At 37.6% G+C, this 25,137-nt stretch overlaps 1 protein-coding gene across 1 annotated transcript; it reads left to right on the plus strand.

Annotated features, from left to right (window-relative positions):
* The first annotated feature begins 5,210 nt into the window (after window positions 1-5,210).
* LOC128217542 (uncharacterized) lies at window positions 5,211-16,798 on the plus strand. Its single transcript, XM_052924744.1, has 9 exons — window positions 5,211-5,250; window positions 5,671-5,853; window positions 6,543-6,713; window positions 8,081-9,411; window positions 9,498-9,677; window positions 10,139-10,335; window positions 10,509-10,668; window positions 16,307-16,383; window positions 16,753-16,798. The coding sequence occupies exons 1-9, from the start codon at window positions 5,211-5,213 to the stop codon at window positions 16,796-16,798; spliced, it is 2,385 nt and encodes a 794-aa protein (XP_052780704.1).
* The last annotated feature ends 8,339 nt before the right edge of the window (window positions 16,799-25,137 follow it).

Consider the following 25,137-nt stretch of genomic DNA (forward strand, 5'->3'; position numbering starts at 1 on the left):
AGTAGTGCCTGGTATATTATATAGTATGGTGACGTGAAGTAGTGCCTGGTATATTCTATAGTATGGTGACGTGAAGTAGTGCCTGGTATATTCTATAGTACGCTGATGTAAAGTAGTGCCTGGTATATTATATAGTATGGTTACGGGAAGTAGTGTCTGGTATATTCTATAGGTAGTGATGTGAATGAGTGCCTGGTATATTCTATAGTATGATGACGTGAAGTAGTGCCTGGTATATTCTATAGTACGCTGATGTGAAGTAGTGCCTGGTATATTATATAGTATGGTGACGTGAAGTAGTGTCTGGTATATTATATAGTATGGTGACGTGAAGTAGTGTCTGGTATATTCTATAGGTAGTGACGTGAATGAGTGCCTGGTATATTCTATAGTATGGTGACGTGAAGTAGTGCCTGGTATATTCTATAGTACGCTGATGTGAAGTATTGTCTGGTATATTCTATGTAATGGTGACGTGAAGTAGTGCCTGGTATATTATATAGTATGGTGACGTGAAGTAGTGCCTGGTATATTATATAGTACGCTGATGTGAATTAGTGCCTGGTATATTATATAGTATGGTGACGTGAAGTAGTATCTGGTATATTCTATAGGTAGTGACGTAAATGAGTGCCTGGTATATTCTATAGTATGGTGACGTGAAGTAGTGCCTGGTATATTCTATAGTACGCTGATGTGAAGTAGTGCCTGGTATATTATATAGTATGGTGACGTGAAGTAGTATCTGGTATATTCAATAGTATGGTGACGTGAAGTAGTGCCTGGTATATTATATAGTACGCTGATGTGAAGTAGTGCCTGGTATATTATATAGAATGGTGACGTGAAGTAGTGCCTGGTATATTCTATAGTATGGTGACGTGAAGTAGTGCCTGGTATACCATTTAGTACGCTGATGTGAAGTAGTGCCTGGTATATTATATAGTATGGTTACGTGAAGTAGTGCCTGGTATATTCTATAGGTAGTGACGTAAATGAGTGCCTGGTATATTCTATAGTATGGTGACGTGAAGTAGTGCCTGGTATATTCTATAGTACGCTGATGTGAAGTAGTGCCTGGTATATTATATAGTATGGTGACGTGAAGTAGTGTCTGGTATATTCTATAGTATGGTGACGTGAAGTAGTGTCTGGTACATTATATAGTATGTTGATGTGAAGTAGTGCCAGGTATATTATATAGTATGGTGACGTGAAGTAGTGTCTGGTATATTCTATAGTATGGTGACGTGAAGTAGTGCCTGGTATATTCTATAGTATGTTGATGTGAAGTAGTGCCTGGTATATTATATAGTATGTTGATGTGAAGTAGTGCCTGGTATATTATATAGTATGGTGACGTGAAGTAGTGCCTGGTATATTATATAGTATGGTGACGTGAAATAGTGCCTGGTATATTCTATAGTATGTTGATTTGAAGTAGTGCCTGGTATATTCTATAGTATGGTGACGTGAAGTAGTGTCTGGTATATTCTATAGTATGGTGACGTGAAGTAGTGTCTGGTATATTCTATAGGTAGTGACGTGAATGAGTGCCTGGTATATTCTATAGTATGGTGACGTGAAGTAGTGCCTGGTATATTCTATAGTACGCTGATGTGAAGTAGTGCCTGGTATATTATATAGTATGGTGACGTGAAGTAGTGTCTGGTATATTCTATAGTATGGTGACGTGAAGTAGTGCCTGGTATATTCTATAGTATGGTTATGCGCAGTAGTGCCTGGTATATTCTATAGTACGCTGATGTGAAGTAGTGCCTGGTATATGATATAGTATGGTGACGTGAAGTAGTGTCTGGTATATTCTATAGTATGGTGACGTGAAGTAGTATCTGGTATATTCTATAGTATGGTGACGTGAATGAGTGCCTGGTATATTCTATAGTATGGTGACGTGAAGTAGTGCCTGGTATATTATATAGTACGCTGATGTGAAGTAGTGCCTGGTATATTATATAGTATGGTGACGTGAAGTAGTATCTGGTATACTCTACAGGTAGTGACGTGAATGAGTGCCTGGTATATTCTATAGTATGGTGACGTGAAGTAGTGCCTGGTATATTCTATAGTACTCTGATGTGAAGTAGTGCCTGGTATATTATATAGTATGGTGACGTGAAGTAGTGTCTGGTATATTCTATAGTATGGTGACGTGAAGTAGTGCCTGGTATATTATATAGTATGGTGACGTGAAGTAGTGCCTGGTATATTATATAGTATGGTGACGTGAAGTAGTGCCTGGTATATTCTATAGTATGGTGACGTGAAGTAGTGCCTGGTGTTTTATTTAGTACGCTGATGTGAAGTAGTGCCTGGTATATTATAAAGTATGGTTACGTGAGGTAGTGTCTGGTATATTCTATAGGTAAGACGTGAATGAGTGCCTGGTATATTCTATAGTATGGTGACGTGAAGTAGTGCCTGGTATATTCTATAGTACGCTGATGTGAAGTAGTGCCTGGTATATTATATAGTATGGTGACGTGAAGTAGTGTCTGGTATATTCTATAGGTAGTGACGTGAATGAGTGCCTGGTATATTCTATAGTATGGTGACGTGAAGTAGTGCCTGGTATATTCTATAGTACGCTGATGTGAAGTAGTGTCTGGTATATTCTATGTAATGGTGACGTGAAGTAGTGCCTGGTATATTCTATAGTATTGTGACGTGAAGTAGTGCCTGGTATATTATATAGTACGCTGATGTGAATTAGTGCCTGGTATATTATATAGTGTGGTGACGTGAAGTAGTATCTGGTATATTCGATAGTATGGTGACGTGAAGTAGTGTCTGGTATATTCCATAGTATGGTGGCGTGAAGAAGTGTCTGGTATATTCTATAGTATGGTGGCGTGAAGTAGTGTCTGGTATATTCTATAGTATGGTGACGTGAAGTAGTGTCTGGTATATTCTATAGTATGGTGACGTGAAGTAGTGTCTGGTATATTCTATAGTATGGTGACGTGAAGTAGTGCCTGGTATATTCTATAGTATGGTGACGTGAAGTAGTGTCTGGTATATTCTATAGTATGGTGGCGTGAAGTAGTGTCTGGTATATTCTATAGTATGGTGACGTGAAGTAGTGCCTGGTATATTCTATAGTATGGTGACGTGAAGTAGTGTCTGGTATATTCTATAGTATGGTGACGTGAAGTAGTGCCTGGTATATTCTATAGTATGGTGACGTGAAGTAGTGTCTGGTATATTCTATTCTATAGTATGGTGACGTGAAATAGTGTCTGGTATATTCTATAGTATGGTGACGTGAAGTTGTGTCTGGTATATTCTATAGTATGGTGACGTGAAGTAGTGTCTGGTATATTCTATAGTATGGTGGCGTGAAGTAGTGTCTGGTATATTCTATAGTATGGTGGCGTGAAGTAGAGTCTGGTATATTCTATAGTATGGTGACGTGAAGTAGTGTCTGGTATATTCCATAGTATGGTGGCGTGAAGTAGTGTCTGGTATATTCTATAATATGTTGGCGTGAAGTAGAGTCTGGTATATTCTATAGTATGGTGACGTGAAGTAGTGTCTGGTATATTCTATAGTATGGTGGCGTGAAGTAGTGTCTGGTATATTCTATAGTATGGTGACGTGAAGTAGTGTCTGGTATATTCTATAGTATGGTTACGTGAAGTAGTGTCTGGTATATTCTATAGTATGGTGGCGTGAAATAGTGTCTGGTATATTCTATAGTATGGTGACGTGAAGTAGTGTCTGGTATATTCTATAGTATGGTGACGTGAAGTAGTGTCTGGTATATTCTATAGTATGGTGACGTGAAGTAGTGTCTGGTATATTCTATAGTATGGTGACGTGAAGTAGTGTCTGGTATATTCTATTGTATGTTGATGTTAAGTAGTGTCTGGTATATTCTATAGTATGGTGACGTGAAGTAGTGCCTGGTATATTCTATAGTATGTTGATGTTAAGTAGTGCCTGGTATATTCTATAGTATGTTGATGTTAAGTAGTGCCTAGAGATGTTTGGAGATACAGACAACAAATGCATCGAGACATAAGTTAAAAGAAATGTTTGGGTTCTCACCTTTTTTAGTACATGGCCATTGTGCTCTTTACGATATTGCCAAACAATGGAAAGTACATGGAGATCCGTACTTAAATAGGTTTATCTAACTTTGAATTGTACCAACGTCAGTGTTCTGTGCCCCTCGTACATGACGTTTACAGACTGTGGTATAAGTGTGGTATATTATGTCAGACCTTAGTATGGGTTTCGGGAAAAAACAGTCGAAAACATTCTTCGATGAAAGCGTATATCAAATTTGTCAAACTATCCTTCCTTCTTTAATGTCATACTGTTAAAGTAATTTGTCCTTAGCTAAAAAAATGCTGTAAACGACTCCAGTAGCAAGACTGTTGCCGAGTTTTCCTTGATGACTTAATATAATGTAGATTATTATAGTCGAAATGTAAATCTTTAAGAAATCATTAATCGCAATGGAGTCTAACGTTTTTTTATATGATAAAATAGTCTAACACAGCACCAGTTCAACACGTAAGGTCGTCGATATCTTGAACATGAGATAAGCGACTTCCTTCATGTTAAAGTTATTATTGTTTAAATTAAGACCATGGTTAATAACAAAGGAGAAGGTATATTTCATCCTGTTCTCGAACTAGATGATATACTTCAATGTTGATTAATACGAAAAATAAGAATTTAATCGACTTCGATTGCAGCATTAGAAATTTGACAGAGTCTTCGACACGTACACATGTGTTAAAATTATACATGTTTACACTGATAGAAATGGGTTGTTTATTTTCAGCAATTTTACTTGTTTGGACTGTTTGCGTGCACCATGCTGCAGGTTCCGCACCATGCGTGGACTTGGATGTGACTGGCTGCCGGAGCAACCCGCAGTTCTGTCACGACCACCTTTTCGCAGAAGTCACCTGTCCGTAATGTGCAACAAATGTGCCGTTAATTAGTTTAAACGTTCTTCTAAGCAATTGATGAATAAAATATTTAGGGTATAGATTGTTGACATTAAATGTGTCTTGTTTTTGTTAAAAGAGCAGAATGGAATAAAATAAAAACAAAATATCCATATACGAAAGTTTTTTTTTCCTCCAGCTAATGGTCCGCAAACGGCGACCGATGCTACTGCAGGTAAAACATTAATATTAAACACTCTAATTAAAAATCAAAAGTTAAATACAATGCCTAATGGTCCGCAAACGGCGACCGATGCTACTGCAGGTAAAACATTAATATTAAACACTCTAATTAAAAATCAAAAGTTAAATACAATGCCAACCGCTTACTTCTAACTGCACGGACATCTGTCCATGTCGGCTAAAAGTAGAGCTGGCCTTTGTAGAAAACTAGACGCTCTGGTAAAAAAAGAAAACTTAACATAACAAACGAAGTCAATTATTTTAACTTCTTTTTGGGTGGTCAGGAAGTAGGTTTTAAGATAGCTAGATTAAATAAGATAGCTGAGAAGAATGAAGAAATTGTTAACTGAATGGCAAATAATTTAAAAAGCATACGAATGCACATTTACATAGGTAATGTTGAATATCTTTGGACGAAGTAATTTTCACGAGTAAGAATATGATGAGACAGGATGGTCAAGGCAGAAAGCAAGATTATTTTAGCTTAAGTTCCCTTCCATAGTTGACGGCGGATGGGCCGATTGGTTCGAGTGGGGTGCGTGTTCCACCACATGTGGCTCGGGCAGCAGGACGCGTGTCCGGATATGCACGAACCCCAAGCCCGCGTACGGCGGAAATTTCTGTGATGGCGATTTTGAAGAATTCTCCAACTGTTCCATCAACCCTGACATGTTAAAGTGCTCTAGTAAGAAGAAGTTAATATGTATATTACACCATCTATCTTGATATATATTCATACTACTTTCTATCACGCCGCATATGGGATGGACTAGTGCCTGTGGGTTTGGGTGTGTTATCAGCGACACGGAAAATGAGTGTTAAATAAGCATGCATTTATTTAGGATATTGACGTATGTGTAAACGTAAAAACACCACAGTTAGGAAATAATATGTAAATAAATAAAATAAAACGTATTTGGTTTAATTCTAAAAATATTATAGATCAAAAGAGTTATTTTTTCTCAATTTGAAAACAATTCACATTGCGTGCTTCTCCGCACAACTGACGGTGAGTGGGGCTTCTGGGGTCCATGGGCAAAATGCGAGGACAACATCACCTATCCCTATCGAGCCTGCGACAACCCGCGGCCCTACGACCAGGGCAAGAACAGTTTCGGTCAAAGATTTCAGTACAAGACGTGCACAACTTGCTGTCTAGTTGGTATGTCAGAATATTCGCATCTACATTTAAGTGCGACTGCTGTAAATCAAGAGGTCACATAGTTCATGCAATTTAATTCCACGTGGAGATTTTAAATAAACACATTGTGTATGAGATAATAGAACCGCTTGCTTTAAAAGATTCGCGTGTACATTTTATATGTTTTTTCATATTGTGTTCTAACTTAAAAAATACTAACTGCGGGTGATTAGAGAAAGGCGCATGGTCAAATTGGAACGCGTGGTTCACGTGCTCTTCAACTTGTGGTAACGGCACTAAGACACGCTTACGGACGTGCGACCACCCTTTACCGAGCAAAGGAGCTCCGTACTGTCCGGGAAGTAACAACGACACGCGCGTATGCACCGGGCCTGACTGTGCCGGTGACTAACATTTCCATTGACATTACGACGTCGCGTCATTTGATTTTGTACTGGAACGATTTGTTTATACGATACTATCTTATTATGACAAGCTTCCGGTTTCAGATGAGTTGTCGCTCGTGGGGTGACACGTTCTGTTGATCGAATGCGCAGATGTGGTGTCTTGTGATTTTATCGTTATTTTCCTATAACACCTAATAAAGGGAGTCTGTAACATTTTATTCCCTTATATAGGGAAGTTGTGTTTGTGAAATAATGGCGGGATGCACCAGACTACGCTGGTGGATAATCTGCCTTTATCATTATATTACGTTGGTGTAGAGTCATTTGCGTCCACTTCATGTACATTCGCACTACATTCCAATTTAATACACTACTCAAAATGTTAGTTCAAACGTAACTGTTACTTATGATACATCTCCGTCTGTCGTGGGATTACCTGTTTTCCTAATCATCATCTTGAATGGGTTTTAAGTGATCGCTATCAAAACAAAACAAAATAGTTGATCGCTAGCTTAATAGAGTATTTCGAGGATTGCTATCTCTACAAACTATTTGGGTGATTGCTGTCATGACGAACTACCAAGTTAATCTCTATCTTAACAAACATTGAGATGACCGACCCAGTGAATACAAGATTTTCAAGCTTAACGGACTCCCACCACAGACACCAAACGTCACTAAATCAGAGACACTAAACCTAAATCAGAAAAACCAAACGTAAATCAGAGACACCAAAAGTCACTAAACTACAGACACCAAGCGTCACTAATCCAAAGGCACGTAATATCACTATACCACAGACACCAAACGTCATTAAACCAGAGACACCAAACGTCACTAAACCACAGATACCAAATGTCACTAAACCAGAGGCAACAAATGTCTTTAAACCAGAGAGAAAAAATGTTACTAACCACAAACACCAAGCGTAACCAAACCAGAGATTTCAATCGTCATTAAACCTAGGGCACCAATCGTCACTACCCCAGCGATATCAAAACGTCACTAAACCATAGAAAACAAACGTAAATTAACCACTGACACCAAACGTCACTAAACCAGAGACATCAAATCAGAGACAGCAAACGTCACTAAATAAGAGACACCAAACGTCTTTAAACCAGAGAAACCAAACGACACTAAACCACAGACACCAAACGTCATTAAACCAGAGACACCAAACGTCTTTAAACCAGAGAAACCAAACGACACTAAACCACAGACACAAAACGTCATTAAACCAGAGACACCAAACGTCTTTAAACCAGAGAAACCAAACGACACTAAACCACAGACACCAAACGTCATTAAACCAGAGACACCAAACGTCACTAAACCACAGATAGCATACGTCACTTAACCAGAGACACCAAACGTCACTAAATCACAGACACCAAACGTCACTAAACCACAGACACCAAACGTCATTAAACCAGAGACACCAAACGTCACTAGACCAGAGACACCAAACGTCACTAAACAAGAGACACCAAACGTTACTAGACCACTGACGCCAAACGTCACTAAACCACAGACACCAAACGTCACTAAAACACAGACACCATACGTCACTAAACCAGAGACACCAAACGTCACTAAACCAGAGACACCAAACGTCACTAAACCACACACACCAAACGTCATTAATACACAGACAACACTCATGTCTAAACCAGAGACACCAAACGTCTTTAAACCAGAGACACCAAACGTCTTTAAACCAGAGACACCAAACGTCACTAAACCAGAGACACCAAACGTCACTAAACCAGAGACACCAAACGTCTTTGAACCAGAGACACCAAACGTCTTTGAACCAGAGACACCAAACGTCTTTGAACCAGAGACACCAAACGTCTTTGAACCAGAGACACCAAACGTCACTAAACCAGAGACACCAAACGTCTTTGAACCAGAGACACCAAACGTCACTAAACCAGAGACACCAAACGTCACTAAACCAGAGACACCAAACGTCACTAAACCAGAGACACCAAACGTCACTAAACCAGAGACACCAAACGTCACTAAACCAGAGACACCAAACGTCTTTGAACCAGAGACACCAAACGTCACTAAACCAGAGACACCAAACGTCACTAAACCAGAGCCACCAAACGTCTTTAAACCAGAGACACAAAACGTCACTAGACAAGAGACACCAATCTTCACTAACACAGAGACACCAAACGTCACTAAACCAGAGACACCAAACGTCACTAAACCAGAGACACCAAACGTCACTAAACCACAGACACCAAACGTCACTAAACCAGAGACACCAAACGTCACTAAACCAGAGACACCAAACGTCACTAAACCACAGACACCAAACGTCACTAAACCAGAGACACCAAACGTCACTAAACCAGAGACACCAAACGTCACTAAACCACAGACACCAAACGTCACTAAACCACAGACACCAAACGTTTTTAAACAAGAAACACCAAACGTCATTAAAGCACAGACATCAAACCTCTTTAAACCAGAGACACCAAACGTCACTAAACCACAGACACCAAACGTCTTTAAACAAGAAACACCAAACGTCATTAAAGCACAGACATCAAACCTCTTTAAACCAGAGACACCAAACGTCACTAAACAAGAGACACCAAACGTCACTAAACCACAGACACCAAACGTCATTAAAACACAGACAACAATCATGTCTAAACCAGAGACACCAAACGTCTTTTAACTAGAGACACCAAAGGTCACTAAACCAGAGACACCAAACGTCACTAAACCACAGACACCTAACTCACTAAACCACAGACACCAAACGTCACTAAACCACAGACACCAAACGGCACTAAAGCACAGCCATCAAACCTCTTTAAACCAGAGACACCAAACGTCTTAAAACCACAGACACCAAACGTATCCAAACCAGAGACACCAAACGTCACTAAACCACAGACACCAAAATCACTAAACACAGACACCAAACGTCTTGTAACTTCAGACATCCAACGTCTCCGAACCAGAAACACCAAACGTCACTAAATCACAGACACCAAACGCCACTAAACCAGTGACACCTAACTCACTAAACCAGTGACACCAAACGTCACTAAACAAGAGACGCCTAACGTCACTAAACCAGTGACACCAAACGTCACTAAACCAAATACACCAAACGTCTCTAAACCAGAGGCACCTAGCGTCACTAAACCAGAGACATCAAACGTCTTTAAACCAGAGACACCAAACGTCACTTAACCAGAGACACCAAACCTTACTACACCAGAGTCTCCAAAGTCACTTAACCAGAGACATCAAACGTTACTCACCACAAACAACAAACGTTACTAAACCAGTGACACCAAACGTAGGTAAACCACAAACACCAAACGTCACTAACCACAAACACCGAACGTGACTTACCAGATACACCAAACGTCACTAAACCACAGTCACTAAACGTCACTAAACCAGAGACACCAAACGTCACTAAACCACAGTCACCAAACGTCACTAAACCAGAGACACCAAACGTCACTAAACCACAGTCACCAAACGTCACTAAACCAGAGACACCAAACGTCACTGAACCAGATAACTTAATGCCACTAGCCAGTGTCACCCAACGTCACTTACAACAACACCAAACGTCAGTAACCAGAGGCACCAAACGTCACTTACCAGAAACACTAAACGTCGCTTAACCACAAAACCAAAACGTCACTTACAAGATACACCAAACGTCGCGACACCAGAGACACCAAACAACTCTTAACCAGAGACACCATACAACTCTTAACCAGAGAAACCAAACTTCACTAGACGAGATACACCAAACTACACCAAACCAGGGACACCTAACGTCACTAAACCAGAGACACCAAACGTCACTAAACCAGAGACACCAAACGTCACTAAACCAGAGACACCAAACGTCACTAAACCAGAGACACCAAACGTCACTAAACCAGAGACACCAAACGTCACTAAACAAGAGACACCACTAAACCAGAGACACCAAACGTCACTAAACCACAGACACCAAACGTCACTAAACCACAGACACCAAACGTCACTAAACCACAGACACCAAACGTCACTAAATCACAGACACCAAACGTCACTAAACCAGAGACACCAAACGTACCTTAGCCAATCTTCGCTAAACCACAGACAATAAACGTCTTTAAAACACAGACACCAAACGTCTTTAAAACACAGACACCAAACGTCTTTAAAACACAGACACCAAATGTCTTTAAACCAGAGACACCAAACGTAGACAAAGGACATCAAACGTCACTAAACCAGAGACACCAAACGTACCTTAGCCAAATAAACCATTCTTCGCTAAACCACAGACACTAGACATAATTAAACCAGCCCACATTCATCGAAATATCTTTATCATTGTTGTTGGGGTACCACCTGGGATTGGTCAGCGATACGGGAGCTTACTTCGGGGAGTAAATATATTTAAAAGACATTGCTCCTTGACAATACTGGTATATTTACACTTCAACTTCCATCCCGACCTTTCGGCAATTGCGAATATTTGATGTATGCAACATCTTCGGAAATGCTCGCATCGTGAATCCTCGCTTATTAATAAAACAAAACAAAAATATTATATTGTTTGTATTGGGACTACTTTGTCCGCAGAAATAAAATGTGTACACAAGTTGGGTCGTTCCATAAACAAATGGGTGAGATATAATTAATTTAAAGACTTTTAAATGAAATTAAGTATTGTATTATCAATATTGAAAAGAAATAATGAACTTAAGATGTAAATTATAGTAATGATTTGCGTGATTTATGTCATAATCAGGTCTATGAGCGCAGTTGGGTTGGTAAAAAAATATGCTTGGAATTCGGACTCTACACACTTCAACCAGTCCAACTGCGTTCGTACCCCGATAATGACATCAATCACGCAATTCATTCCTTAAATGAACATGACTGAGTAAATCGTGGCAACTAAATCGTTACGACAATAGTAACAACTCGACCATCTCCGGCAAGCTTCGGGATGGACCTCGTAAACAGAATTCAAGATAAACGAAAATGTGGCGAAGCCGCCGATGATGAACTGAACGATGAGTAGACCCATTCGATAACATTGACATTGTACTGCAGTGAAGGATTTCTGTTAGTATCTTTAAAATCGTTACATTTTTAGAGAAAGCGCTAATCAAAAACTCGTTTCAAAAATCTTTTTATTTTCATGTACTATATCAGAAATGGTAAAAATATTAATTATTTACTCGGCAATTAGCTTTTTTATATTAATATTTATATAAAAAAGACGTTATTTCCAGAGGACATTTAACTGGCCCTTGATTTCCATACCATGATGAATGTTTTAAAAAATGAAAAATTACTAACAAAATCAAAACGTTGCTACAGTAAACTGACACTTTACTGTATGAATACTGATTTGAATATTCCGATGTAAATAGATTTCTGGTTCTGTGAAGATCGGTAGAAGCAATCGCCATACCATTTGTTGTATGCTGGATTACTTATCTGATTGATGAAGGTTTATATGACATCAATAAGATCATGGAAATGGAAAGGCATTGATAAGTGTTGACCCATTCATTTTAGGCAACATATTTTACTTTAACATCACAAAACTGATCTTGACAAAATTAACCATGTTGGCGAACTCTTAATTCAAACACCAAATGTACATATGACAATGCATATAAACTCGATAATACTGAAATATCTATAACACAATGACATTTACAGGGACTAGCCATTGAAAAATAAACCCTACGTAGAGGTACAAGGCAAGGGCCAACACAACAATATTTACACCTCAACTTCCATTCCTTATAAAAAACTGCTTTTCGGCAATTGCGGTTTTCATCCGATGAACGCAACATCTTCGGATATGTTCGGATCGCAATTTAATGCATAACAATATACACGAAAACTGATGATCTTGCTATTATTTGTAATGTATCGTTAAATATAAATAAACATTTTAGAATGTGTTAATTTATGATGTGTTAATTGTTTCCTGCGGACTCCACACACTTTGACCAGCCAAAATGCGTTCATACTCCGATAATGACATCAACCCCGCAATTCATTCCTTAATTGAACTAGAAACACTAACCTATAAACACCACATACACAAATTCTAATACCCAAAACAGATAACACACTCGTCAAAATACCGATAAACAATGAGATTACCGCATTGGAACGGTCAGTGAAACACGGGTTCACTGGAACTACTTTGGGCGTAAACTTGTCAACTTTTATACAATCTTCCCCCACATTTCAAAGTTTTTGCAAAATCACTTTTTTCAAAACTTATTTCTTTTTTAGAACTGACGGAACAAAGGACATAAATGAGACTAAAGGGTGATTATGAACAACACAAATCGCTGCTTCAGCTTGATACTGAAAGTGACACTCGTATTCAATATCAATACATACAAATGTATAAACAACGTCAATTTTGACTGATAAACCTTTAACTACTTACAAAATAATACATTTATGAAAAATATTTAGTACTAATAGCAAAGATTGTAACCGTGTTTTTAATAGCAGAAAGAGCAAAAATATTTAATGATTGGTGAATACTAAAATATTAACTGTGGTCTTCTATGGTGGCAAATTGAAATTTTATTCTTATACCAGGAGTTTTATATCCAATTCATTGAATTTACCCTTATCGACTGAGCTTGAATTCCAAACCATGTGTTCCGAATACATTGTCCGAGTTCGCAAGCGTATCCGAAATACATATTCACGTACTGGTTTCGAAAAGTAAGATTAATACTGGAATAGCAGGAAAAAAGATCACAATTTCAAATTTGCAAACTAACAAGAAATGTCCACAATTCAATCTAGAAACTGTGCTAAAAAAACAACTTCACGTTTAATTACACGCGAAATATCGCGCGTTACAGACTGATACTGCTAATATTTGAAATAATAAGAGATTTTGCAGCAATAATATCCTGTCATGATGGATATGACGTAAACCGGGGTGGTGGACGACATACTTGTTGGAACATGTTCTTCTAGCAGATACACGTATTACAAGAAACATAATCGTGTGATCATGGGCTACAAAAAAGACTTGCTACATATCGGCGTGTATCTTTTCCGGTGGGTATAGACTATAAGTATCTTCCATGACAGAGTGTAAGATAGGTTCATCCCGACCCGAGCGTAGGGTGCGAGGGTCGGGATGAACCTATCTTACACGAGCGGCTATGGTAGATGCTTTTTCTCCCACCTCAGTTAAACAAAATTTAGTAAAAATGTATTTTTTTGCTGGAACTCTTTTGTGCGTAGTGAAAATAATGTGTATGGATATTTGATAACTCGTGGTTGTCATGGATATGCGCGCAGTGATTCAGATTATGTTAATAGTCAAAGCGGTCTTTAAAATAATACTGCTGAGAGTGGAGCATTATTTCATGAAAGGTGCGTGAAAACTTTTTAATGGTGACATTTGAAGCGAGAAATAGTTAATAAGCATTCTAAATATTGCCACAAGACAAGGTTTCTATGATGCTACAGACGACTGTCTTCAACAAGGGAAGTAACTTCAATGTGGTAACCATTTTAAAGGAGTTCCATACGGGCATTTTATCTTCGCCCGTGGGCAAGATAATAATTTCTAGCATGGTTAAATGATTGGATCTACTTATCTGAGGTGGGAGAAAAATGTATCTTCCATGGCTGAAATTGCAGGATATAAAAGTCCATGTTGGGTAAACACATTTTTATCAACAGTACGTTTTCAAAATTAACATTATTTTAGCTTTATTTACATTTATGTTATAAGTGAAAGGTCTGTAATTAATAAATGTATGTCGATCGATAATGTCCTTATATGATCTTGATCAATACCTGTTGCCTAAAGCATTGAAAAACAATGTTTACAATTGGGCAAGATCATTTCTAGATACATTTTAGATGACCTTTATCGAGACCTTTTGATCTATTTCTGACGCTTAAGGCATAACAACTTCATCACAGCAAAAATATTATAGCAGAATTATAAAGAGCTCAAGCAAGTTGACAAATTTACATTTCGGCATTCATGTTAACCATTTCCATTTGAAAATAAGCATAATTAAAGGAAAAAATATAATAAGTAAAGCATGTACAACTGGCTCATGGAAATATCTGATAGTGTCTATTTCAAATGTATAACCCCTGTTATAAAGTTACAACAATTATATGTAATATCTATATGTTGGAGAGTTTGTATTGTAAAAAATACCGCCAACCCATTTGTCTAAAACAGAATACAAACCAATATAGGAATATAAGAGATGTAATGCAAATTGTTTTTTGTCTGAGCACAGTCACCGAAAAAAAACATTACACACCCAAAGGCTTTTGAGTTGGCAGGTTTTCAAATTAAGAAATTAAACGGGATTTCCTGCCTTTATGATTGCACGCTCTCTTTTGGCCTCATTTGAATTGGAAATGAAAGGGAAAGCTTTTAGCCAACTAATATGTTCGTGAAGTTGGCAGCCCAGCAGCCCAGCAGCGTGAAGTCAGCAGCCCAGCAGACTGGCAGCCTAGCAGCGTGAAGTCAGCAGCCCAGCAGCGTGAAGTCAGCAGCCCAGCATACTGGCAGCCCAGCAGCGTGAAGTCAGCAGCCCAGCAGACTGACAGCCCAGCAGCGTGAAGTCAGCAGCCCAGCAGACTGAGAGCCTAGCAGCGTGAAGTCAGCAGCCCAGCAGCATAGCAGCGCGAGTTAGCAGTCTGGAAGCCTGACGGCGTGAAGTCAACAGCTGAGCAGCTGAGCAGATTAGCAGCTATGCTAAGACGAACTCGTGTGAAGTTTCCAGTCGGTTTTCAGTTTTCAAAGACAAAAAAAAAACATAAAAATGAAAAAAATCTTCACAATAGTTGGTTTGCAAAACAAACCTTAAAATGAAGCAAAAATACTAAATTGAATAAGTTAAAAACATTAACACTATTCCCTTTTTGTGAACTAAAGAAATCGACTTTTCAATTTCACGCTTCTGACAGCCCCGGGCAGCCCCATGTGTTTTATTGTATTTTTACGCGGGCTGTATACATGGCTTCTAGCATATGAAACGTTCGAATGATAACAAGTTTAATGACTTAACAACACGGAAAATTCATGTTTTCAAAGCCGAAAAAAAATGAAAAAAATCATTCACAATAATTCGTTTGCAAAATACGCTTTAAATGACGCAAACTACTTAAATGAATACTTTTTCAACATTTACACTATTCTTTGAGTGTGAACTAAAAACATCATTTTACTCCACTTTTCTATTTTAGTTTTCTGGCAGCCCCCAGCAGCCCCGGGCAGCCCCAGGCAGCCCTGGGCAGTTTATGGTATTTTTACCTGGGCTGCATACATGGCTTCTAGTATATGAAACGTTCGAATGATAACAAGTTTAATGACTTAACAACACGGAAAATTCAAAATTCATGTTTTCAAAGCCGAAAAAAATGAAAAAAAATCATTCACAATAGTTCGTTTGCAAAATACTCTATAAATGACGCAAAATACTAAAATGAATACATTTTCAACATTCACACTATTCTTTTTGTGTGAACTAAAAACATCACTTAACTCCATTTTTCTATTTTAGTTTTTTGGCAGCCCCGAGCAGACCCGGGCAGCCCCGGGCAGCCCCGGGCAGCCCCAGGCAGCCCTGGGCGTTTTATGGTATTTTACTCGGGCTAGATACATGGCTTCTAGTATATGAAACGTTCGAAGTTTCCCGTCGTTTTTGTAAAAAAAAGCGCGTCTTCAAATTCAAAAACCTTCATTTTGCCATTTAAGCTGTAGATTCCCCTTACCACACCGCGCATCAAAGCCTTGTATGCTGAATATTGTCTTTTCTTACAACACGGAAAATCCAGAAAATCAGGTTTTCAAAGCCGAAAAATTGAAGAAAAATACATTCATAAACGTTCGTTTGCAAAACAACCCTTTAATTGACGCAAAAATACTCAAATGAATCATTTAAAAACAATTACACTACTCTTTTTGTGTGAACTAAAAACATCACTTTACTCCACTTTTCGACTTTAGTTTTCTGGCAGCCCCCAGCAGCCCCCAGCAGCCCCGGGCAGCCTGAAGCGTATAACGATATTTTTACACTGGCTAGATACAAGGCTCTAACTATGTGTAACGTTCGGATAATTCAAAGTTTATTGACTTTAAAGCAAAGATAAGATGTAAAATGTTACAGAACACTAATTATTTAACGTAATCTTGATAAAATTTCACTCGATTTTTATCGCTCTCCTAAGACGAAATCGTGCGAAGTTTCCCGTCGTTTTTGTAAGAAAAAAGCGCGTCTTCAAATTCAAAACACTTCATTTTGCCATTTAAGCTGTAATTTAGTTTCCCCTTACCACACTACGCATCAGAGCGTTATATGCTGAATATTGTCTTTTCCAACAACAAGGAAAATTAAGAAATTCATGTTTTCAAAGCCGAAAAAATGAAAAAAAAAAAATCACAAAAGATCGTTTGCAAAGCACTCTTTAAATGACGCAAACATACTCAAATGAATACTTTTTCAACATTTACACTATTTTTTGTGTGAATTTAAAACATCACTTTACTCCACTTTTCGACTTTAGTTTTCTGGCAGCCCCCAGCAGCCCCGGGCAGCCTGAAGCGTATAACGATATTTTTACACGGGCTGGATACAAGGCTTTAACGATGTGTAACGTTCGGATGATTCCAAGTTTAATGACTTTAAAGCAAAGATAAGATGTAAAATGTTAAAGAACACTAATTATTTAACGTAATCTTGATAAAATTTCACTCGATTTTTATCGCTCTGCTAAGACGAAATCGTGCGAAGTTTCCCGTCGTTTTGGTAAAAAAAGCGCGTCTTCAAATTCAAAACACTTCATTTTGCCATTTAAGCTGTAATTTAGTTTCCCCTTACCACACTACGCATCAGAGCGTTATATGCTGAATATTGTCTTTTCTAACAACACGGAAAATTCAGAATTTCATGTTTTCAAAGCCGAAAAAAAAACAAAAACAAAAAAAATCATTCACAACAGTTCGTTTGCAAAGCACTCTTTAAATGACGCAAACATACTCAAATGGATACTTTTTCAACATTTACACTATTTTTTGTGTGAACTAAAAGCATCACTTTACTCCACTTTTCGACTTTAGTTTTCTAGCAGCCTGGGACAGCCCAGGGCAGCCTCAAGCGTATAACGATATTTTTACACGGGCTGGATACAAGGTTTTAACTATGTGTAACGTTCGGATGATTCCAAGTTTAATGACTTTAAAGCAAAGATAAGACGTAAAATGTTAAAGAACACTAATTATTTAACGTAATCTTGCAACAATTTCACTCGATTTTTATCGCTCTGCTAAGACGAAATCGTGCGAAGTTTCCCGTCGTTTTGGTTAAAAAAAAGCGCGTCTTCAAATTCAAAACACTTCATTTTGCCATTTAAGCTGTAATTTAGTTTCCCCTTACCACACTACGCATCAGAGCGTTATATGCTGAATATTGTCTTTTCTAACAACACGGAAAATTCAGAATTTCATGTTTTTAAAGCCGAAAAAAATCAAAAAAATCATTCACAACAGTTCGTTTGCAAAGCACTCTTTAAATGACGCAAACATACTCAAATGAATACTTTTTCAACATTTACACTATTTTTTTGTTTGAACTAAAAACATCACTTTACTCCACTTTTCGACTTTAGTTTTCTAGCAGCCTGGAACAGCCCAGGGCAGCCTCAAGCTTATAACGATATTTTTACACGGGCTGGATACAAGGCTTTAACTATGTGTAACGTTCGGATGATTCCAAGTTTAATGACTTTAAAGCAAAGATAAGATGTAAAATGTTACAGAACACTAATTATTTAACGTAATCTTGCTACAATTTCACTCGATTTTTATCGCTCTGCTAAGACGAAATCGTGCGAAGTTTCCCGTCGTTTTGGTAAAAAAAGCGCGTCTTCAAATTCAAAACACTTCATTTTGCCATTTAAGCTGTAATTTAGTTTCCCCTTACCACATTACGCATCAGAGCGTTATATGCTGAATATTGTCTTTTCTAACAGCACGGAAAATTCAGAAATTCATGTTTTCAAAGCCGAAAATAATCATACTAGTAGTTGGAGTCATAACTGAAGCTGTAAAAGTGGCAACAACAACAGTATCAACAGCAGCGTCAGTTGTTTTAGGGGATGCAAAGTCATCACAATATCGGTGGTGATGATGATTGCGGTGGTGGTGGCGTCGCTGGTGATTTTGCGATGTTGATGACAGTGGCAATAGCAGAAACAGTAGTGGTAGTATGGACAGCAAAAACTGAAGCATTACCAGCTGTATTACTAAGATTTGAAGCGCACATACCAAATGACCAAACATGCTCACCTAATATATCTATTTAAACTTCAATAGAACATAGTCGGTTCTGTTCGGGGTTATATACTTTTTTTACAGACACGATCGTGGGAAGTCATTTAGTATTTTTAGAGGTTGTGGGGAGGGGGGGGGGGGGGGGCAATATAATACACAAAACTAGTCACTCAAGGATGATGATTTTATGTCGGCCAAAATATGTTATTACACAGATCAAGGTATGAAGAAAATGCAAGATGCATCTGTTATACGAAAATGAATTCACAGTGCCCTAGAATGTGTTCATGATGATGTAAACACAATTGAAGTAGATTTGACATTCGAAGTTCAGTTTCACCAATATGATATATTTTCAAGTTTCGATTGTATTTTACATGGTGTTTACGTATACAGTACAACTCCGTTGGCTCTAACTCGTTTGGCCCGAATTCCTCGTTGGCCCGAAAATGTTTCATTATACTGAAGGTAGCTATTCCCGCTTGGCTCGAATTTTCCGAGGCTCGAGGTATTTTTGCCGGTCGGTATGAGTTCGAGGCAATCGGGTTCGACAGTACTAACGAGTTTTATAAAAAAATACAGTGATCAACGGCAAACCTTTAAAAATGAATAATTAAGAGATTTCGTATCTATTATAAAATCCGAAGTCAATCAAGCTTCCTTTGTAAAATTAATATCTATACGCTAAGTAAAACCCCTAAATACATTAGATTGATAAATACAACTAGATTTATATAAGGCATTACAGGTTACATTTACATTACAAATAAAACGGTTTTCATAAGCGTACCATTTTGATTAACAGCTGCCACCTGTTTAAAACAGTTGAATGTTACTCATTAAAGCTGCACTCTCACAGAAATGGTATAACTGTGAGAGTGCAGCTGTTATTAAAGACCAACAAGATAGTTTAGGCCACAACAAATTGATCATTTGTTCTACGGATTTTGCCCAAAAAAAGTAGGAGCGAGCGAGCGAAAAAAAAATAAAAATACTTTTTTTTTAAATTTAAGGCAAATCAGAGGCGAGCGCAAGGCGAAAAATTAAAAAAAAAATAAAAAAGCATATTTGTTACCAAATTTATCATACAATTATGTCAAGAAATGCTTTTTAATTGCAAAAATATGTTCAGTTATTAATGAAAAGGTTTTGATTGTATCACAGTGACATGAAAATCCCTCTCAATATTTAACAAATGGCAATAAGGTCCAGTGCTTTACTATTAACTTCAATTTAAACGTGGATTATTGTAAAGACAACATTCCTCATAGTAACATACAATTATTCGAAGACCAAAAAGAAAACTATTGTATTCATTCCGCAACTTACTATTACAAAAAAAACATTTTAGACTTGTAAGAGTTATTCATGATTTGAGCATTTCTAAATTTTGGGTCAGGTCTAAATTTGAACCTCTTGAAGCACATGATTAAATTGGTGTCAACTACTAGTGACTTTGACATTTCAGAAGATTGAAAATGTAAATAACACAGAGAACATATCTAAAAAAGACACTGTGGATTAAATTGCGGGACAACATAAATGAAGCAGTATCAAACAAATCTGCAAATGTGGCACCAGTCATTATATTAGAGCAGGTGGTGGAATAAAGATATTTCCCTTTAAAGAACCCGCCTTTACCCCGAACCTATGGTTTATAGGTCCGTGCCTTGAAAAAGAATATCATGTCGGCCTCCATAGCTTCAATGCCCATAAGAAACAGGCCACTTTAATTACAGGCCATTTTATACAAATGGATCAAAGAAAACAAGTGGATAAAAACGAAGAATTGAGAAAATTAAAACAGTCATTTTACATATAAAAGGTTTTATTTTCTGATTTTACTGATGTTTTTTATACTGTCCATGTGTATGTAATGCAGTAGTCAATTGTAACCACGCCCCAAGGTCCGGGGAATAGCGGGGACTTTGATTTTCAGTCCAGCCAACCCCGGGTATATCCACTGCATTAACCCGGCACTGTGGGGCCACCTTGAAGGTAAAAACTTGGCCCATTTCCCCGACTATCCCTGGTATACCCCAGGACCTGGGGGGGGAGGGGGCGTGGATTGACTGGTTCATAAATTCAACGTACAGGCTGTTTCTAAAACATTTACAAGTCCTACTATTTTTATCTGTTTATAACGATTATGATTATATGAAAACTGGGAAATGCATTTTAGAAAATTTAAAAAATAACTCACCAAAACATGTTCAATTGTGTTAAGTCGTGTATCCGTGTATTTTAATATAAGTTTTGCACTCAAAATCCGATTTAGTTATTATTTAACACAAAATTTTGAGTACAAAACAATGAATTACTTAAAACACACATAGATAATTATTGCCTTCGACGCTGTTAAACTGTTGTTGTTTACTGAAGACTGTAATCCATTGACTTTGACACTGATTTTCATTTAAAAACGTGTATTTTACATTACGAAAACTGAAAGTAACCCGAAAATTAATACCGGAAATAAATAACAACGGTGCGTCCTGCAAAATATTCCCGACAAAAAAGACTGTCAACAAAAATCGGCTGTTTTGCGGTTACCCGGACCTGATTTTGTCCTGACACGAGGAAATTTTGCTCGCGAAGAATGTAAAGCATGGAAATGCCTTCAAAAAAGGCGAAGTTGACGTTGAAGGATTAAATTCTTAGTAAAAGAACTTCAGAAAATAGAGGAAATTCAGAAGTAAACAGAAAAAATAATATGCGCGGCCAAATAGTAAGTGCGGGCGCAAACAAAAAGTTTTTTTTATTTTTTTTTCGTTTTTCGAATTTTAGGTGCGGCAAATCCGACGAACAAATGATCAATTTGTTGTGGCCTTATGTATAAGTTTATATTAATTTTAACTTGTCAATAATTACGTATAACACTTAATACTTCTTAATATCTTTCTTGGCTAAATTAAATACATTCTTCCAAATCTTGAACAAAACCGCAGCAAACCTCGGCAAAATAACATGAGAATTTGACCTTTGATTCTCGGTCAATTAGTGGTTAATGTGTAGCTAAAGTTGACTCTCACGTAGAAATGAAAACTGGAAAAAAATGGCTGGTATTTCATGGCATGATAAAGAAGTGCAGCTTTTAAGCTTTTTTTTAAATTCTGAAATGTGTGAACGGGAATATGGGAACAGTTTCAGTATCGGTAAACTCACAAAACTAAACTGCAACAATCTATGTTTTACACATAAAAGCTTCAATCATCCTGAATATAACCCATACATAATATTTATAATAAGCCACACATGTATTACAAAACAATATGTTCTGATGTCATAGAAGAAACTTAATTTGTCCAAATTATCGCTTCAAATCAAATCTTAATCGGCAGGAATAGAATAAAATAAAACCTATCTAAAATTCTCAATATCAAATTGCGTAAATATTTTATCTTCTGCGATTGGTTTCTACCGTACATGAAGCAGATGCCAGTCAAACCAGCTGAAAAAATAATAGAATGCATAATCATCACCAAGATAAGGCGGGGCTTATCAGTTGCCCGGCGCTTTCCTCCATGATCTCTAACAATCTCTAACAATAATGAACTGACATGACGCAGACTGCCTGTCAGACTAGCCGCTTCAAATAAGACTGACCAATCAGCGTCCAATATGGGCGGGGCTTATAAGTAACCCGTTGTTATCAATCGATGTTACTCTAGAGTTCCGACAAAAGGAAAATAGGATGCAAAAATTCTTGACTTTTAAGGAAACGCAAAATGAATGAATCCTCCAAATATATCGATCGTTTAATGTAAATTTTTGATTTAAATAATATTCGTAAAAGTAGGAAATATCATTGTGAGTACATGGAATCTATAAGTGTATACTAGTGACGTTATTTTGCGATGTATTTATATTTTAAAATGTGTATCATTCTTGTGTATAAAATAAAGCATTTTGTTTGTTAAGATATACATTTAAGGTATTTTTTTTAAAGATTTAACAAAAAAGAATAAATAAATTATGACCTAAGATTACAATAAATATAAACATTTTTAAATGTCACAAATCACCTGATATCCAGAAAAGTGTACCTTACCGACTTCGTTTTTTGCGCAGTATCAAATAATCTAACACCTATACCTGTTTCTTCAATACGTATTGTATTAAAACGTTTAACATGACGTTATACGTAATATTATTATTGTTAATAAGAGCTTAGTTTTGAACAAACCACTGATCAATACTATTTACCAGCAATTGTTTATTTCTGTTTAATTCATAATTCAACATGTTTTTTTTTTCTGTTAAACTCCGAATAATAAAAATTATCAAATCATTATAGCACTGATTATAAATGAACTATAGTTAAATAGGTTATATAAGCTCATTTAGGGTGGTTATAACTCACATACAAACACACGCACATAACGCAGGTACAATAAAAGCACGCACGAAAGAATGCGTAAAAACTCACCCCACAAACCATCCTACATTCAAGAACGCGTGCGAACGCAGGCAAGTATGCGGACACGCTCGCGCGCGCGCGCGCGCACACACGCACATACACGCACACACGCACGCACGCACCCACGCACGCACGCACGCACGCACGCAACCCCCCCCCCCCCACACACACACACAATCGCACACACGCACCCACGCACACACGCACATACACACACACACACACACACACACGCACACACACACACACACACACACACACGATACGATAAAATATATGTTCCAAATGGTAAAAATGATGATCCTGAAGTTAAATGGTACAAAAAAAGTTTATAAACGAAAATAGTATGTACAGTCTTTGAAGCCCGCAAATATATATATTGTGCGTGTAAGTATCATTGTTTTAACTGTTATTAAAGCTTACTGAGCTTATTGAACCCGTACATGAGCTAAACGTGACGTCAATGCTTTTTTATAGTGCGCATATTCTATTCTTTAAGGTATACTATTTAAGTAGCTGTGTGAAGTTAGCTAAACATACGACATTGGACATTGGACATTCAAAATCGAATGTTGTGCTGGCACGACATTGGACATTCAAAAGCGAATGTTGTGCTGGCACGACATTGGACATTGGACATTCAAAAGTGAATGTTGTGCTGGCACGACATTGGACATTGGACATTCAAAAGTGAAAGTCGTGCTAGCACGACATTGGACATTGGACATTCAAAATCGAATGTTGTGCTGGTACGACATTGGACATTGGACATTCAAAAGTGAAAGTCGTGCTAGCACGACATTGGACATTGGACATTCAAAATGGAATGTTGTGCTAGCACGACATTGGACATTGGACATTCAAAAGTGAAAGTCGTGCTAGCACGACATTGGACATTGGACATTCATAATCGAATGTTGTTCTGGCACGACATTGGACATTGGACATTCAAAAGAGAATGTTCTGCTGGCACGACATTGGACATTGGACATTCAAAAGTGAAAGTCGTGCTTGCACGACATTGGACATTGGACATTCAAAATCGAATGTTTTGCTGGCACGACATTGGACATTGGACATTCAAAAGTGAAAGTCGTGCTAGCACGACATTGGACATTGGACATTCAAAATCGAATGTTGTACTGGCAAGACATTGGACATTGGACACTCAAGAGTGAAAGTCGTGCTAGCACGACATTGGACATTGGACATTCAAAACCGAATGTTGTGCTGGCACGACATTGGACATTGGACATTCAAAAGTGAAAGTCGTGCTAGCACGACATTGGACATTGGACATTCAAAATCGAATGTCGTGCTGGCACGACATTGGACATTCAAAAGTGAAAGTCGTGCTAGCACGACATTGGACATTGGACATTCAAAATCGAATGTTGTGCTGGCACGACATTGGACATTGGACATTCAAAAGTGAAAGTTGTGCTAGCAGTTAGCACATTCAAATCAATGTATGACATGTTTTATGAATGAATTTTTTTTTACCGTTTAAATAATTTTGATGGCATGCAATACTCGGATTTTTGTTTGTTTGAGATATTGTCTTGAAATTATTTGAAAAGGGTCAGAGATCACAAAGCAATGAACCATTATAAATTTATTAGCACCAAGAGAGCATTGTCATG

Source organism: Mya arenaria, chromosome 14 (genome assembly GCF_026914265.1).
Source record: "Mya arenaria isolate MELC-2E11 chromosome 14, ASM2691426v1".
Classification (NCBI taxonomy): domain Eukaryota; kingdom Metazoa; phylum Mollusca; class Bivalvia; order Myida; family Myidae; genus Mya; species Mya arenaria.